General features: G+C 45.5%; 1 protein-coding gene across 2 annotated transcripts; it reads left to right on the top strand.

The window, feature by feature from the left end:
- The first annotated feature begins 505 nt into the window (after positions 1 to 505).
- On the top strand, positions 506 to 17,606 carry HDAC3 (histone deacetylase 3). 2 transcript variants are annotated; one of them, XM_002744285.6, is made up of 15 exons: positions 506 to 614; positions 722 to 804; positions 2,658 to 2,800; positions 8,312 to 8,393; positions 8,524 to 8,580; positions 8,702 to 8,757; positions 9,135 to 9,268; positions 9,796 to 9,876; positions 10,243 to 10,316; positions 10,459 to 10,523; positions 12,311 to 12,400; positions 12,523 to 12,581; positions 12,828 to 12,907; positions 13,226 to 13,383; positions 16,978 to 17,606. In XM_002744285.6, exons 1-15 carry the CDS (start codon positions 560 to 562, stop codon positions 17,045 to 17,047), a joined length of 1,287 nt encoding a protein of 428 aa, XP_002744331.3. In that variant the 5' UTR covers positions 506 to 559; the 3' UTR covers positions 17,048 to 17,606. The 2 variants fall into 2 exon arrangements, with proteins under 2 accessions (XP_002744331.3, XP_035142971.1); XM_035287080.3 differs by lacking the exon at positions 2,658 to 2,800.
- The last annotated feature ends 522 nt before the right edge of the window (positions 17,607 to 18,128 follow it).

The following is an 18,128-nucleotide window of genomic DNA, read 5'->3' as shown; positions in this document are numbered from 1 at the left end:
CTGCGCCGGGCCCCCCCGGGGCAATGTGCGGCGCGGAGTCTGGGTCCGGGTGGGGGACAAGCTGTCCGGTGTGGGTGTTGTCCACTATCCGGCACGCCTGGCGCAGCTCCTGCCCTCAGATGCCCCGACCGAGCGGGGAGTCAGGAATCTTCCCCGAGGGCTGGGGGAAGCCGGCTTTCCGCACCTTTGAGGGAGGGAGTGGCGGGACCTTCGTAGCTTCCTAGAGAAGTGACCACGGCCTGCGCCCGGTTTGGGGCAAGCGGCTGGATGGGATGGCTCGGCTTTCCGAGGATCTGACCCCCGGCCGGAGAGAAAAGGCCCTTGCATCCTAGGAGCGATGCTACCAGTTCCCCGCCTGGACGCCCAAAGCCCCAGATCCCGGGAGAGCGGAGACGGGCGAGGGGCGGAGCTCCTCTGGGGGCCTGGCCCGGGTGTGGCTGGAGGCGGGCCCCGCACCGCCCAGTTCCGCAGAGGCAGGCTACGTGCTGGCGCAGCACGCACGGCCGGGGCGGGGCTGGCGGCGGGCGGCGGAGGCGCGGGGCCTGCTCCCGCCGGCACCATGGCCAAGACCGTGGCCTATTTCTACGACCCCGACGTGGGCAACTTCCACTACGGTGAAGAAACAGGGATATGCACGAGGGGTTGGGACGCGGAGATTTGGAGGTGGGGGTTGAAACTCCAGGGGTGAGAGCTGACGAACTCTCTTCTCCCCACCCCCCAGGAGCTGGACACCCCATGAAGCCCCATCGCCTGGCATTGACCCATAGCCTCGTCCTGCACTACGGTCTCTATAAGAAGATGATCGTGAGTCCCCCTGCCTCGGCCGTGGGTTGGGGGGTGGGGAGAACTGTGGCCGTAGGGATAGGTGGGCTGGTCTGAGTGCATTGAATGCGACCCGCCCCTAAAGTAGGGGGAAGCTGGATAGAAGACATCAGGAGTACCTTGAATGTGCACGGTGTTGGGGGTGGCGTCCTCTGCTTAATTGAAAGTACTTTCTCACCGCAGGTCCGCCACCCTCTGACTATAGACAGACTGGCCCTTGGCCTAGGGTTAGGGTGATGTGGGACTGGTTTGAAGACAGAAGGTGTGTTCCTCCTCTGCATTTTAGAGTGTGGATAGGGCCTAAGCCTCAGGAATTGGGATGGGGGAAAGGATATCACTTTATCGGGGTGTGAGATTTACCCTCAGTTCCCACTCCTCCTTTACCAACAGTGCTGCCATGTTTGTAAGTGTGTATGTGCGTGTGCAAGAGTGGAGATATCCTAGATATTGCGTTTTCAGCCTAGAATACCTCTACATGGTTCTGCTTAATTGCTATCCAGTTTTTCATCTCCCAGACATACACATGCTGTCCCCCAAGCTTGGAATTTATGGCTGTGATATGGGATAGTAACAGTTAAGCCAGGCATGGTGGCCCATGCCTGTAATCCCAGCACTTTGGGAGGCTGAAATGGGAGGATTGCTTGAGGCTAGGAGTTGGAGACCAGCTCGGGCCACAGTGGGACCCACATCTCTACAAAAATAAAAAATAAAAGTAGCCATGCGTGGTGGGTGTGCCTGTAGTCCCAACTACTTGGGAGGCTGAGGTGACAGGATGGCTTGGGCCCAAGAGTTTGAAGTTACAGTGAGCTATGATCATGCTGTAGCACTGCAGCCTGAGTGACAGGGAGGACCTTGTCTCAAAAGAAAAAATAAGACAGCCCAGGCTTTATGTGTTGCTAGGAAATTAGTGAACAATATGAATGAGTGTTAATTGCTTATGCCAAGGCACAGACGAATGGATTGGTCATAGAAAAGACTGAGGTGATGTATGTGCAGGAATCTATACCCCTTGAGATTGTTTGCCCGTACGTACCTGTGTGCATTTTCTGGGAGAAGAAAAGCTCTTTCTTTTTTTTTTGGAGACGGAGTTTCGCTCTTGTTACCCAGGCTGGAGTGCAATGGTGCAATCTCGGCTCACCGCAGCCTCTGCCTCCTGAGTTCAGGCAATTCTCCTGCCTTAGCCTCCTGAGTAGCTGGGATCACAGGCACACACCATTATGCCCAGCTAATTTTTTGTATTTTTAGTAGAGATGGGGTTTCACCATGTTGACCAGGATGGTCTCAATCTCTTGACCTCGTGATCCACCCGCCTTGGCCTCCCAAAATGCTGGGATTACAGGCTTGAGCCACCACGCCCAGCCTGAAAAGCTCTTTCTTGTCCAGTTTTCAAGGAGGTGTGACACATCCCCCTCACCTTCCAGAGATGATAAATCTTTGATTTTAATTAGAAAGTTGACATATATCCCATATAGTTGACTCCAGAAAGAAGAATCCAGAGGAAAGAGGACAGAATCAGAGCTTGGGGGAGGAGATGAGCATGGAGAGAAATGGGAATAGGAAAGCCAAGGAACAGGGCAGGTGGATCAGGGCTCAAAGTTGAGAAGGTACGATAGGTTGAGCTGGAGGTGGAAAGGAAAAGAAGTGGTCTTCAGGGGGCTCAATTGTAATAGCCCACCTGGTTAGTTGGAGTCTCTCTCCTGACTTAACGATTGTGGGATGAGAGTATTGTTATGTTTGGTTTCATAGAATCTCCAGGACTGGGTTCAGTATGGGTGGTCTGAGCCTGTGGAGTGGGGCTGACCCTGCCTGAGTTCATCTTGTGTCTCCATCCTGAGGTCTTCAAGCCATACCAGGCCTCCCAGCATGACATGTGCCGCTTCCACTCCGAGGACTACATTGACTTCCTGCAGAGAGTTAGCCCCACAAATATGCAAGGCTTCACCAAGAGTCTTAATGCCTTCAATGTAGGCGATGACTGGTAAGGAACGACTGGGACTTTTGATGTCCAACAGTTTAATTCCAGTCCCTTCAGTGAGGTATTTTGGCACCAGTGGGAACATCTGAAGGGGGGCCTGCTTGTCAAAGAATCATAATTAACTTATTTGTTTATTCAATAAATATTTATTTGTCATTTGCTCTGGGGTAGGCCCTGTGCTAAGTGTTGGGAATGCAGTGATGAACAAAACCAAAATTTTAATATTGTGTTTTTGCTAAGTATTATGAAGAGGAGGTATATGACAGATTATGAGAGTGTATACATGGTGAATTTTCTAGCTTGGTGGAGTGGCTGGCTTCCTAGAGGAAGTAAAGATTGAGCTGAGATCTGAAAAAAGAGTAGAAGTAGTCAGATCAAAGGTGGTTGGAGGGTGAGGGGCAGAGTATAGCAGCAGTAGGGACAACATGTGATAAGGGTCTGTGGTAGGATTGAGTATGACTCATTTGAGGAACAGAAAAAAGGCCAAGTGCAGAATACCAAGAGACGGTGAACTGAATTGAGGCTAAATAAATGGGGCCTTTTAAAAGTAAACAGCTCTATTATGAATTGGGGCTTTTACCCCTAGAGTAGAGGGAAGTTATCAAAGTGTTTTAATAAGCAAGAGATCTTAAGAGGACTATGGGCAGTTAAAAAAACAAACGAAGGAGTGGTTTGATATCATTAGGTTTACATTGACCTTGTATCATTCATAGAAGTGTCAGGGTTGTGCTCTATGGGGAAGGAAGTGGACAACAAAGATAAGCCATGATTTTTTCTTACACTCTACATCCATGAAAAAAACAGCAACCATCACAGCTACTGTTTACTCAATTCTACTTATTTTTGTTTTTAAACTTTTTACTACGGAAAATTTCAAAAATTTCTGAAAGTGAAGTAGTGCGGTAAACTCCCATACATCCGTCACCTAGCTTCAACACTTATGAACAAATGGTCACTCTTTTTTTTTTTTTTTTTGAGATGGAGTCTTACACTGTAGCCCAGGCTGGAGTGCAGTAGCATGATCTCAGCTCACTGCAACCTCTGCTTCCTGGGTTCAGGTGATTCTCCTGCCTCAGCCTCCTGAGTTGCTGGGATTGTAGGCGTGTGCCACCACACCTGGCTAATTTTTGTATATTTAGTAGAGACAGGGTTTCACCATGTTGGCCAGGCTGGTTTTGAACTCCTGACCTCAGGTAATCCATCAGCCTTGGCCTCCCAAAGTGCTGGGATTACAGTTATGAGCCACTGCGCCTGGCCAAGCAAATGGCCACTCTTAACTTCATCTGTACTCCCTCCTCTTATCCATAAATGTTTTATTATGTATCTCTAAATGATACTCTTTAAAAAAAAGTATCAGTATCAAACCTAAAAAATTAAGTGATTCCTTAATATCATCAAATATACAATCAGTATTCAAATTTTAGCAGTTGTCTCATAATTATTTTGTAGTTAGTTTAGGATTTAAACAAGGCCTACACATTGCATTTGGTTGATATGTCTCTTAACACTTTTAATTTGTAGCTTTTCTCTCATCCTCTTGAATTTATTTCTTGAAGAAACCAGGTTGCTGATCCTGGAGAGTGTCCTACGATAGCTACCATTTATTGAATGTTTACTCTGCTAGGTATTATGCCAGGAGTTGCTGGTAAATCCACTTAATTCTCATACCAAGCCTTCGATGTATTATAATAGACCTTTTTTGATGTTATACATAAGTAAACTGAGGTTTGGGAATATTTAGGTAACTTGGCCTCAGTCACATAACTGGTCATTGAAGGGTGCATGATCCAGATCCCAGGTTTTTAAGCCACTAACTTGTTTTTTTGAAAGATCTTAATGACAGAAGCAGCCAGGGCTAGAGGATAGAGGCCAACTCATTAGTCTGGCATTGGCACCTTTCCAACCTTATCCCTACACCTCAGCTGCACAGGTTGCCTTCCTGGAATGCCCTTAGTTTTTTTTTCAACCTCTTCAAGGCCTTCTCAGCCTTCACACCATCTCCATGAAGGCTTTCTTAACCATACCAGCCCACAGAGCTCTGTCCTGCACTTACTGCCCTGCTCATTTGGTGTTCAGTCATGGGCTGTCTGGGGGTTTTCTTGTTTTTTTGTTATTCCTGCTGCTATTTCTGAGCTCACTTTCTGGGTCTGAGAATACAGGGTCAGTCCTTAAGCCACACTGGGGTCCTGTAGATGTTCTTTGTGCAATTAGGGAATGCTAATTAGAATACTACCATTTGCATTGCATCAGTCTTCCTGTCAAACAAGTTACAGTTGTTTTTATCTGTATTTCAGATGAGAATCAGGAATTTTTCTTCTGTTTAATGAATTTCTGATTGTTTTCAAAGTGATCTAACATAAATAGCCAAATTGTAGTACAGGCCTTTAAGTGAAAATTAAAAAAAAAAAGCAATTCCAGGCCGGGCCTGGTGGCTCATACCTGTAATCCCAGCACTTTGGGAGGCTGAGGCGATCAGATCACCTAAGGTCAGGAGTTTGAGATCAGCCTGGCCAACATGGCAAAACCCTGTCTCCACTAAAAATGCAAAAATTAGCTGGGTGTGCCCGCCTGTAATCCCAGCTATACCTGGAGGCAGAGCTTGCAGTGAGCCAAGATTATGTCACTGTACTCCAGCCTGGGCAACAGAGTGAGACTCTGTTTCAAAAACAAAAAAGGCAATTCCAGACCTCTCCCTTTTACAAATTTTAATAAATCCTTCTCCCTAGTGACAGTCACTTTCAGCTCCTTTCCCTAGGTCTTCTGGTATTTATCTTTGGATTTTTAAATAATAATATGAATTGACTATTATTACTAATTTGTAATATATAGGTAATACCTGTTATATACTAGGTATTATTCTAAGTGCTTTACAACCATTAGCTCATTTAATCTCAACAACACCTATGAAGCAGGGTCTATTATTGTCTCCGTTACAGATGAGGACACTTAGGCACAGAAAGTTTAAGCAGTAACCTCGCTAGTATCATTAGCAGGTATTTTGTTGTTGTTTTTTTTTTTGAGATGGAATGTGACTCTGTCGCCCAGGCTGGGGTGCAATGTTGTGATCTCAGCTCACTGCAACCTCTGCCTCCCAGGTTCAAGCAATTCTCCTGTCTCAGCCTCCTGAGTAGCTGGGTGGCATGTGCCTGGCTAATTTTTGTATTGTTAGTAAGAGATGAGGTTTCACCATATTGGCCAGGCTGGTCTTGAACTCCTGACCTCATGATCCAGCCACCTTGGCCTCCCAAAGTGCTGGGATTACAGGCGTAAGCCATCATTCCCAGTCCGTAGGTGTTAAAAAGCTAGAATTTGAACCTAGGTAGTCTGGCTTCAGAATCTGGGCTTGTAATCATACTGCCCTCCTGAATTGTCTCTCATTGCTATTTCTTTGGCAGTTTTAGGCATTGTCCGATAAGCTTTTAGTATGGGATATGAGCATTTAATCTTCTTAGAATCAAATTGGCTTCCTTTCCCCTCCCAGCTTCACAGTAATTTAAAAATAAATCAGTATTCTATCTTTACATTATTATAACTCTGAAAGATTCATTTATTACCAAGCCAAATGATGTAGTGTGATTTAATCTATTTTCTTCTAAAGCTTTTTGTTTTTCCTGAAGCTGACAATTGCATAATTTTTTCATTTGCTTAGTTTTCTAGATATTAGTTACTAATTCTTTCCAAATCTTTTGAAAGACTGTAAAACCCTATAATTCTTGATTGAACTTGGGAGGCGGAAGCTGTAGTGAGCTGAGATAGCACCACTGCACTCCAGCCTGGGTGACAGAGTGAGACCCCCCATCTCAAAAAACAAACAAACAGGCCTGGTGCAGTGGCTCACACCTGTAATCCCAGTACTTTGGGAGGCCAAGGTAGGCGGGCCACCTGACATCAGGAGTTTGAAACCAGCCTGACCAACATGGCAAAACCCTTTCTCTGCTAAAAAATATAAAACATAGCCGGGTATGGTGTTGGGTGCCTGTAATCCCATCTACTCGGGAGGCTGAGGCAGGAGAATCTCTTGAACCTGGGAGTTGGAGGTTGCAGTGAGCTGAGATTGCGCCATTGCACTCCAGCCTGGGCGACAGAGTAAGGACTCCATCACAAAAACAAATAAATAAAACCTACAGTTCTGTTTTTCACGTGATCAAATGTGTCAGCTGCACTATCTTTATATTTATTGTTTGAGACCTAAAACTAGGGCTTACTTAAGCCTTTCCTTTTTACAAAGTGAGGTTTATGTAGGTATAACTTGCATACAGTAAAATTAACCTTTTTTAGGTGTGACAGTTCAGAGACTTTTGATAGAATATATCAAGGTGTAGGGCCAGTGCCGATGGCTCACGCCTGTAGTCCCAGCATTTTGGAAGACCAAGGCGGGAGGATCACTTGAGCCCAGATGTTCGAGACCAGCTTGGCAACATAGTAAGACCCTGTCTCTACCCATCCCCCCCTACCCCCCCACCAAAAAAAAGTATCAAGGTATAGGAAATTTCCATTACCCCACAAAGGTCAACTCATACCCTTTTGTAGTTAATCCCTTCTCTCCAATCTAGATCCAGCCAACTATTGATCTGATGTCTGTCCTTATATTTTACCTTTTCTAAAATGTTACATAAATGGAGTTATATAGTAAGTATCCTTTTGTGTCTGGCTTCAAGCCTTTGCTTTTTTTTTTTTTTTTTTTTTTTGAGATGGAATGTTTTTGCTCTTGTTACCCAGGCTGGAGTGCAATGGCGTGATCTCGGCTCACCGCAACCTCCGCCTCCTGGGTTCAGGCAATTCTCCTGCCTCAGCCTCCCGAGTAGCTGGTATTACAGGCACGCGCCACCATGCCCAGCTAATTTTTTTGTATTTTTAGTAGAGACGGGGTTTCACCATGTTGACCAGGATGGTCTTGATCTCTAGACCTTGTGATCCACCTGCCTCGGCCTCCCAAAGTGCTGGGATTACAGGCCTGAGCCACCGCGCCTGGCTGCTAAGCCTTTGCTTTTTATAAAGAATAACAATGGTAATAATTATAGCTGACATTTATTAAGGCTTACCAGATACCATATACTGTGCTACAGGCTTTTCCTGGGTTATCATCACCGTTTTACGTATGTAAAAAAACAATTCTTCCTTTAAAAGTGTGACTGTGAAGAATATTATTGAACGTTGTGTTAAAATGTGTTACACTTAGAAGACTAAGAAAAACAGAGCTTATATTGTCATCCAACTTACTTCCTTTTCCCTAGTTTCAGTACCTGGAAGCTGCTTGCTTCTTTCCCCAGCTGGGATACAAACTCCCTGACAATTAAATGCTTCTTGATTTCCCATTCAGTGCCTTGCACAGGGCTTAGTACATGGTTTGGTCCAAAATATTTGTTGAATAAATTTGCAGGTAGCCCAGGTGTGTAGGAGGGGGAGAGAAGGTTCTTGAAAAATGGAGATTGGAGGAGTCTGGGGTAGGGAGGGAGGTATGGCAAGGTCCCAGACAGAGGCAGGAGGGTTCCAACTTGTTCCTCTTCCCTGCAGTCCAGTGTTTCCCGGGCTCTTTGAGTTCTGCTCCCGTTACACAGGCGCATCTCTGCAAGGAGCAACCCAGCTGAACAACAAGGTGACATAGTCTCGAGTCCTGTTCCTCCTTTCCTCTGGATCCCTGGACTTAGGGATTTAACCCTGACCCTGGGCTCCCAGCTTGAGGGGTGGGCAGGAGGAGGACTGTGACTTGGGTGTTTGTCTTTCAGATCTGTGATATTGCCATTAACTGGGCTGGTGGTCTGCACCATGCCAAGAAGTTTGAGGTGAGTGAGGAGGTGATGGGAAAGACTGTGGCCACCCTCGGGTAGGTGTTTAGGATGATGGTGGGGGGCAGCTGGTTAGAGGAATTGCTCCTCTCTTCATGAGACCACTGTCTTGCCATAGGCCTCTGGCTTCTGCTATGTCAACGACATTGTGATTGGCATCCTGGAGCTGCTCAAGTAAGTAGCCTAGGAGGAGATGGGGGCAGTTATGGGATTCTTGGCTGAGGAGGCCTCTCAGACTCAGCCCTGACCTTGACCTTCCTCCTCCCTGACTAGCTTCTCCCAAGTTCTTGATGCTTTATTCAGGCTGCCTCTTCCACTGCTGCAGATTCCCTGCTGCCTGCTCACATTTCAGCCTTCTCTGCATATCCATCTCTTGTCCCTGCCTCTAGTCTCTAGGCTGGAGCTCCCAGTTACCTTCAGGGAACTGGTGCTATTAAGTTTCAGGCGACCAGGGCAGAAGCAGACTCTTCATAGTTCTAGATCTGGTGTTTGGGAGGACTGGGTCGGGGGGTTCACTTCTAGCCCAGACCCTGGCTTTGCCTTCCCTCCAGGTACCACCCTCGGGTGCTCTACATTGACATTGACATCCACCATGGTGATGGGGTTCAGGAAGCTTTCTACCTCACTGACCGGGTCATGACGGTGTCCTTCCACAAATACGGAAATTACTTCTTCCCTGGCACAGGTATGGGAATAGGGATTACTTTCCCCTTCGCACCCTTCAGCTCTTTAATATGAGTGCCTCCTTCTCAGCCTTCTGGTCTCAGCTCAGGTGTCCCCTCCTCAGAGAAGCCTTTCCTGACCACCCCAGTTATAATCACCTTCCCCATTACTCTGTCACCTCAGCCTCATTGATTCCCTCAGAACACTCACTGCTATTTGTGTTTATTGTAGTTTTTTGTTTTGTTTTGTTTACTGTCTCCCTCCTCCTTATGCCTACTCCCTAAGAATATAAGCGTGGTGGTATATCGTTAATTTCTTTAGTTCTATTTATTGTTGAATCCCCACCACCTAATACACAGTTGGCTCAGAGTGGATCCCCCAACACTATTTGTTGAATGAATGCAAGCTGCAAGAGACTTAGTGGCTCTAGGGAGTTTATGATGAAGGTGCATAGAGGCAGTGAGAGGCTCCCAGAGTGCAGATTGGGGTTGAAACAGCTGGGTTGTGGGTGCTTCCCGTGTCTGGCTACCACCACCCACTTCCCTATAGGTGACATGTATGAAGTTGGGGCAGAGAGTGGCCGCTATTACTGTCTGAATGTGCCCCTGCGGGATGGCATTGATGACCAGAGTAAGTACTGAAGTCTTCCCCCTGTTCCCTAGGTCCCTTCTTTTTCTCCTTGAAATAACCTCTTCTGCCTGGTATTGTCTGCTGTTGGGTCAGGTGTCCTTAAGGATGAATGGCCTTCAGAGGGACCATGAATCCCTGGAAATCATATGCAACATAACATGTGTATGTGCAGTTTCTGAGAAAAGTCATTGGCATTCATCATTTACTCATAGTCTGGGATCCCTTCCAGAAGTTTCAAACCAATGATTTGGTTCTTTGGGTTGCCCCTTTCCTGGGCTACATGCTCGCTCAACCCCCTTTTTCCTTTTGTTCCCTGTCTCCCCATCCCCTTGGGGTGCCAGGTGCCCATCTTTGGCCCTCTCCCAGGTTACAAGCACCTTTTCCAGCCAGTTATCAACCAGGTAGTGGACTTCTACCAACCTACGTGCATTGTGCTCCAGGTAATACTGTCAGTGCCTCCTCAGGAGTGTTCTGGCTAGGCTTGGGGGAGGAGAGCAAGGGAAGAGGTTCTTTAGGTTGGTTGGGTAAGGGGTGTCTGATGAGTTATCTCACTGTGCTTGCCTGGGGTTTTGCTTTTTGCAGTGTGGAGCTGACTCTCTGGGCTGTGATCGATTGGGCTGCTTTAACCTCAGCATCCGAGGACATGGGTGAGACTCGCTCTCCTTCTCCCCAAGGTTTTTAAGTGGTCTTGGACTTAGTACATGGGTGGGGATAGTTGGGGAATGGGCCTTACCTCTACTAGGAAATCAAAACTAGCTTCAAATTGTACTTGAACTAGAAATGTCATCTTGTACAGGGTTCCCTCAATGGTTATTCATTCACAATATATTTTTATTAAACACCTATTATGTTCCAAGCATCATACCACATCATGGGGATGGAATGAGGAGGCTCCCATGAAGTTTACAGTTTAGGAAACAGAAAAAAATAAATAATCAAATGAAATAGATTGTTATAAATTCTATGAAAGACAGAAAGAAAGCTGAGACACAGGATACAATGGGGGACCTACTTTATATAGTATGATTTGGAAAACATTTTCTAAGGAAGTAAAATCTGAGCTGACACCTGGTGACCAAGAAGGAGTCTTAAGGAGACATAAGGGGAGCAGAGAGAAGCCTGTCCCAAGCATTGACAAAGGCCCACAGAAGGCTCTGAGGGGTGGGCCCAGTGCATACACCTGTAATCCTAACACTTTTAGAGGCCAAGATGGGAGAATCGCCTGAGGCTAGGAGTTTGAGGCCAGCCTGGGCAACACAGAGAGAGCCATCTCCACAGAAAAAAAACAAAATTAGTCGGGCATGATGGTCATGCCTATAGTCCTAGCTGCTTAGGAAGCTGAGGCAGGAGGATCACTTAAGCCCAGGAGTTTGAGGTTACAGTGAGCCATGATTATGCCATTGGACTTCAGTCTGGGCAACAGAGTGAGATACTGTTTCTTTAAAAAAAAAAAAAAAAAGGCTCTGGCAGGAATGAGCTGATTCAGTAGAACACGGCGAGCAAGCTGGAGGTAGTTTGAGTTGAGGTCCGAGAAGCTGACCATAGTGAGACTGTGTAGAACCTTGAGATCCTGATAAGGAGTTTGAATTATATTCCAAAGATATTGGGAAACCACTGTAGTATTTTTAAGCAGAAAAGTGACATGATCCGATTTGTGTTTGAAAGTGATTATTCTGACTGCTGAATAAAGAAAGCTTTGGGTAGAGGAAATGGGGATGAAAGTGGGAAGACCAGTTAGGAAGCCATGGTGTTTGGTTAGGTACCCAGACCAAGGTGGAGGAGGTGGCAATGGAGAGACCAAAATATATATATATGTATATATATATATATTTTTTTTGAGATGGAGTCTTGGTCTGTCATCCAGGCTGGAGTACAGTGGCATGATCTCAGCTCACTGTAAGATCTGCCTCCTGGGTTCAAGCGATTCTCCTGCCTCAGCCTCCTGAGTAGCTGGGACTACAGGCACGCACCACCATGCCTGGCTAATTTATTTTGTGTTTTTAGTAGAGACAGAGTTTTGCTGTGTTGCCCAGGCTGGTCTTCAACTCCTGAGCTCAGGCAGTCCACCTGCCTCAGCCGCCCAAAGTGCTAGGATTACAGGTGTGAGCCACTGCACCCAGCGTGAGTTACATTTTGAAGGCTTAGAATCAACAGAACTTGCATTGATGAGAGTAGTTGATTAATAGGCAGGTGTCAGGGAGGGTGTTGGGCAGAACAGAGATGGGACTATGCTTTATTTTAAATTTTTTATTGAGACACAGAATATAAAGTATACATAAATCTTAAGGGTTGAACATAATGAATTTCACTATCCAGATAAAGATTTAGAATATTTATAGTTCCCTTGTGCTCCTTTCAGGCAACACCTAAACGTATATACTTTGTTTTTTGATAACCAACCTCCTCCACTCCTTCCTCTGGTTCCTTTTTATAGGGAATGCGTTGAATATGTCAAGAGCTTCAATATCCCTCTACTGGTGCTGGGTGGTGGTGGTTATACTGTCCGAAATGTTGCCCGCTGCTGGTGAGCGCCCTCCTGATTTCTTCCCCCGTTGTACACTGTGAGCTAGGGGGTCCCTCAGATATGGCCACATGGGCTCTTCAGCCCACTTGGTCAGTCTGCTTTCCTCTGCTGGTTGGTTTCAGGACATATGAGACATCGCTGCTGGTAGAAGAGGCCATTAGTGAGGAGCTTCCCTATAGTGGTAAGGACCACCCACAACACCCCCACAACAAGGAGGCCATTCTCACTAGATTTTAGAATGACTTGGTTTGAAGGCAGATGGAAAATTTTACACTCTTAGAGCTCTGCAAACTAAACCCCTGGCTCAGAGCAAGGAAAAGACTGGGCAACTATTATATAGGGGCTCTGGATGGGAAGGAAAAAGACTGGGAAGTCTTGGTAGCTGCCTTTCTTAGTCTGAGCCATACTTTCTCCTCTCCTCCCTAAGAATACTTCGAGTACTTTGCCCCAGACTTCACGCTTCATCCAGATGTCAGCACCCGCATCGAAAATCAGAACTCACGCCAGGTCAGCAGCTCAGAAAAGCTGAGCACAAACTTTTCCTGAAAGGCGGAGCCCAGGAGAGGTCAAAGATGTGGGAAGTAGAAAAAAACCAAAGAGAAGGAAGTTCTAAGTCATCACTGTCACTGTTATTGGCTAGGAGGCAGTAGGTTAAAGCAGAAGCAGTTGGGGTTGGTGGGGAGGGACAGCTATCAGTTGGGGGACCTAAACTTAAATTACCACTGAGATGAAAACCAGGATGGTAGGGGTCAAAGGCAGCTGGGAGAGTGCATGCCCTGGGAATCACTGGGAACTGCTCACTCTCTATTCCTCATCTCCAACCAGTATCTGGACCAGATCCGCCAGACAATCTTTGAAAACCTGAAGATGCTGAACCATGCACCTAGTGTTCAGATTCATGATGTGCCTGCAGACCTGCTGACGTATGACAGGACTGATGAGGCTGATGCAGAGGAGAGGGGTCCTGAGGAGAACTATAGCAGGTCTGGGAGCAGGGACTTCAGGGGCTTCCGGTAGGCTTGTTGGGGAGGCTTAAAAGAGAAAAAAGTAAATGGGAAGGTATAACTTTATTGCCCCTGGCTTACCTCCATGTCTACTACAATTTCCTCACTCTTTTCTTTGCTATTTTTAATGACAAAAGTAACACATATTTATTGTAAAATTTTAAAACAGCACCAGAATATGTTGTTTGCTTTCATACAATCCTAGACCCATTCCACAGGAGTAACCACTGTTAATAGTTTCTACTTTTTTGGATACGCCTTTTTCTATAGATGCACATATGTGTATGTACATATAAACAAACACATACTCATTTACATTTTGTGTGGTTTTTTGCTTTTTTGTGAATACAAATAGGGTCATTCTATATATATATGCTGTTTTACATCATAAAGCTGGTTCCATGTTAGCTAATATAGCTCTGCTTCAGTATTTTATCAGCTGTATGATAATCTATCATGTGGATATAGCGTAAAATTTAACCAATTACCATTGATAGACATTTACATTATTTTCCATTTTTTTGGTATTACAATAATAATGTGTCAATGAATCCCTTTACATATACATCCTTGCATGCTTGTTTCAGTGGGTTAGATAGTAGAGTGGTTGCTGCTAGGTCAAAGGCTGTGTGCACCAAATTTTTTAATTTTTTTGAGACGGGGTCTCATTCTGTCACCAGACTGGAGTACAGTGGCATGATTATAGCTCACTGCAATCTTGAACTCCTGGGATCAAGTGATCCTCCTGCCTCAGCCTCTCGAGTAGCTGGGATCATAGGTGTGCACCACCACACCTGGCTAATTTTTAAATTTTTTGTAGAGATGGGGTCTCACCTTCTTGCTCAGATTGGTCTCAAACTCCTGGGCTCAAACGACCCTCCGAACTCAGCCTTCCAATGTGCTGGGATTATGGGCATGAGCCACTGCACCTGACCTAAAAATTTTTTATATTTACTGCCAAATTGCTGTCCAGAAAATCTGTAGTGGCTTATAGTCTTGCCAGCATTTTCCTCAGTCTTTCCAGGTCTTGAGTTGGGACAGGTCATTGCCTACATACGCTCCCTAAGGCTCTTTGATTTTGTTGCTCTGTTAATTTTTTCAGGTGGGATAATTGTATTTTGGTTATTTTTTTTTTCAAAAAAGTCTTTATCTTTCTGAGATAGATACTAAATATTTGTAGATGGAATGAATTAGGGGAAAAAAGGATAGGGTAGAATTTTTTAAAATCCCAAAACTTTGCTGAAAAATAAAACGAAAAGACAGCAGAACCCAGAAGTGCAGAAACAGATGCAGTTAATGGAGAACAGATTTTCTTATGTGACTGAGGGGTAACCACAGCTGGACACTTCTGGGACACGCAGTCCTGCTCCCACGCAATGTTAGAGGTCTGAGCCAACTCTGCTGCTGAGCCTGATGGGCTTCTTAGCCGCTTCCAGAATATGCTTCTTTGTTTTAGAGTTCAGAGCTCTGTATCTCTCCTCTGGACCTGGGCTTTACTGCTCTGACTCTTGGGGACCTCTCTAACTCTCCTCCATGAGTATCCCCTGATCCGCTCTCCTGGGCGAGGAAGTGTCTGAACATCTGGCTTCGGGGCTTCTAGGACTTCTGAAAATTGCTTTTCATTGTCTGGTTTGGTTTGGTAAAACCTGTTTTAAGTTCTTCCTTTTGTAGAGGTTTGAGTTTTTTATCAATAGCTCCAGGCTAGAATCTGGGCCTAGTCTCCGTTTTTTTTTTTTTTTTTTTGAGATGGAGTTTTGCTCTTGTTACCCAGACTGGAGTGTAATGGCGAGATCTTGGCTCACCGCAACCTCTGCCTCCTGGGTTCAAGCAATTCTCCTGCCTCAGCTTCCCGAGTAGCTGGGACTACAGGCACGCACCACCATGCCCAGCTAATTTTTGTATTTTTAGTAGAGACAGAGTTTCACTATGTTGACCAGGATTGTCTCGATACCTTGACCTCATGATCCACCCACCTCGGCCTCCCAAAGTGCTGGGATTATAGGTGTGAGCCACCTCCCCAGCCTAGATACCACCCACTTTAAACAGCCAGAAGAAGCCTCAGGCTCTTCCTTTTCCTCTCTGTCAGACCACCCACTGAGTTTCTGTTCTTTGATGCCTATAGCTCCAGCTTGCATAATACTTGCAGAGTAGTAATAGGAAGAGTTAACACTTTTTGTGGGTTTGTCAAGCAGCAGACACTAATAAATGCTGTCTGTTAAAACATATATAGCATCATCCTTTTGCCATCAGACAATTCTGGTGGCTCTTATTCTGAGATTAAAACAAGAGCAATCTAAGGCTCAGAGAGACTTAAGTAACTTTCTTTCTTATTTTTTTGAGATGGGAGTTTTGCCCTTGTTGCCCAGGCTGTAGTGCAATGGCATGATCTCTGCTCACCACAACCTCCACCTCCCAGGTTCAAGCAATTCTCTTGCCTCAGCCTCCCAAGTAGCTGGGATGTGCCTTCACGCCTGGCTAAATTTTTTGTATTCTTAGTAGAGACGGGGTTTCTCCATGTTGGTCAGGCTGGTCTCAAACTCCAGACCTCAGGTAATCTACCAGCCTTGGCCTCCCACAGTACTGGGATTATAGGCGTGGGCCACTGTACCCTTCGAGACTAAGTAACTCTCTGAACATCACATGGCTAGTTAAATATCAGGGCCGAGATTCAACCTGAGTTTCTGACTCCACACCTTTTACCCTTGTACACTTAGAAGTAACTGAGACGTTGTTCACCAAGCAGATAAGGCCTTTCCTGGCTTAGTTCCTCAGCTTCTCTTTGATGACTTTCTCAATTCTCTCTGTCCCAGAGAATATGTCTTCAAAAAGAAAAAAACCAGTATTGAGTACCTGTTGGGCCCTGTCTTGCTTTCCTATCCCTTCTTTCACTATGGGTTTATAATACCACATCATTCTTCTTAAAATTAATACTCTCCTTTACCTAGCACTTAGAAGAAAATCCAAATTTTTGAATGTGGCTTAAAAAGGTCCTGCATGCTAGCCCTTACCTACATCTAGGATCTCATCTTTAACTACTGTCCTCCATGCACAGTGCCCTAGCTGTCCTGGCCTTCTTGTTCTTACTGGAATATATCAGTTGCTTTCCGTTTCATGACCTTTGTACTTGGTTTTCTTGTGGCTTGGAATGGCCTTCCTGAAGTCTTTGTCTAGCCAGCTCCTCTTCGGACTTTAGGTTGTATGTGCATAAGGTCTTATGTCCCTAATATTCCTGTCTGAAATTTCACCATTTTCCTCCCGTCACCTTCAGTCATATCACTTCATTTTATTAATTGTACTCTCCATCATCTGAAATTATCATATTTATTTGCTTTGTTAGTTATTCATCCCATTTATTAGGTAAGCTTTTTGAGGATAGACGAACCTTGTCTGGCTTGTTATTCTCTACTGTATTGCTGAGGTTTATGACAGTGTCTGTACAGAGTAGTTCCTTAATGTTTATTTGATACGTGAATGGGTGAATGAATAGCAGTCTCTACCCAGCTTTGGAAGAGGGTGCTGGGAGAAGATTGGAACTTGGAGTGACATCTTGACCTCTCTCCCCTTGCTTTGCAGGCCAGAGGCACCCAATGAGTTCTATGATGGAGACCATGACAATGACAAAGAAAGCGATGTGGAGATTTAAGAGCGGCTTGGAATGCTGTGTCCCACAGAATTTCTTTTTGCCTCCTGGTTGGGCTGGAGGGAAAAGGAGTAGCTCCTACAGTCCTGGAGTGGTCATGCCAGGGCTTTTGCTGACTCTGGGAAAGAGTCTGGAGACCATATTTGGTTTTCGAACCATCAACCCCATTTCCTCTCTCTCCCAAGGCCTGACAATGGTACCTATTAGGGATGAGATATGGACAAGGATAGCTATCTGGGACATTATTGGCAGTGGGCCCTGGAGGCCAGTCCCTGGCCCCTCTTGCCCCTTATTCCTTTCCTGCTTCCCTCCAACTCAGAGATTTTGAGAGATGAACGGTAGACAGGGACTGAGTTTGCCCTGGACTTCCTCCTCCCCTTGCTTCCAGGGAAGGTGAAGAGAGAGGGATTTGGCAGGAGCTCTGGCTCCCTAACACCTGAATCTCAGATGATGGGAAGTATGTTTTCAAGTGTGGGGAGGATATGAAAATGTCCTGTTCTCACTTTTGGCTTTATGTCCATTTTACCACTGTTTTTATCCAATAAACTAAGTATTTTTTGTACCTTTTGCCTTTCTAGGAATGTTAATTCTTGCTAGTTTCCTATTTATGAAGGGAGAGGGAAATGAATGTGATGATGCATGTAATAAATGCATAGTTAACATTCATTCAGCACTTACCCTATGTTAGGCCCTGAGTATGTATGCTGTTTTGATTATTACATATATAAGGAGTCAATAGAGCATTTTGGTTAAGAGTTGGACAAACCTGGGCAGATTGAGAGAAGTAGATGACTTCGATTTTTATTTTATTTTTTTTGAGACGGAGTTTCGCTCTTGTTACCCAGGCTGGAGTGCAATGGCGCAATCTCGGCTCACTGCAGCCTCCGCCTCCTGGGTTCAGGCAATTCTCCTACCTCAGCCTCCTGAGTAGCTGGGATTACAGGCATGTGCCACCATGCCCATCTTTTAGCAGAGATGGGGTTTCACCATGTTGACCAGGATGGTCTCGATCTCTTGACCTCATGATCCACCTGCCTTGGCCTCCCAAAGTTCTGGGATTACAGGCTTGAGCCACCACGCCCAG

The sequence above is a fragment of the Callithrix jacchus genome, chromosome 2 (genome assembly GCF_049354715.1).
Source record: "Callithrix jacchus isolate 240 chromosome 2, calJac240_pri, whole genome shotgun sequence".
In the NCBI taxonomy this organism is placed as follows: domain Eukaryota; kingdom Metazoa; phylum Chordata; class Mammalia; order Primates; family Cebidae; genus Callithrix; species Callithrix jacchus.
Note: the sequence above shows the minus strand (reverse complement) of the source record. Positions and strands in the feature narration are given on the sequence as shown.

What these genes read in the sequence shown, in the direction of transcription:
- HDAC3 (XM_002744285.6), top strand. Translation starts at nt 560, where the DNA reads ATGGCCAAGACCGTGGCCTATTTCTACGACCCCGACGTGGGCAACTTC. An exon ending in ACCATGCCAAGAAGTTTGAG is followed by an intron (nt 8,581 to 8,701) that starts GTGAGTGAGGAG and finishes GTCTTGCCATAG; the next exon opens with GCCTCTGGCTTCTGCTATGT. An exon ending in GGATGGCATTGATGACCAGA is followed by an intron (nt 9,877 to 10,242) that starts GTAAGTACTGAA and finishes GCCCTCTCCCAG; the next exon opens with GTTACAAGCACCTTTTCCAG.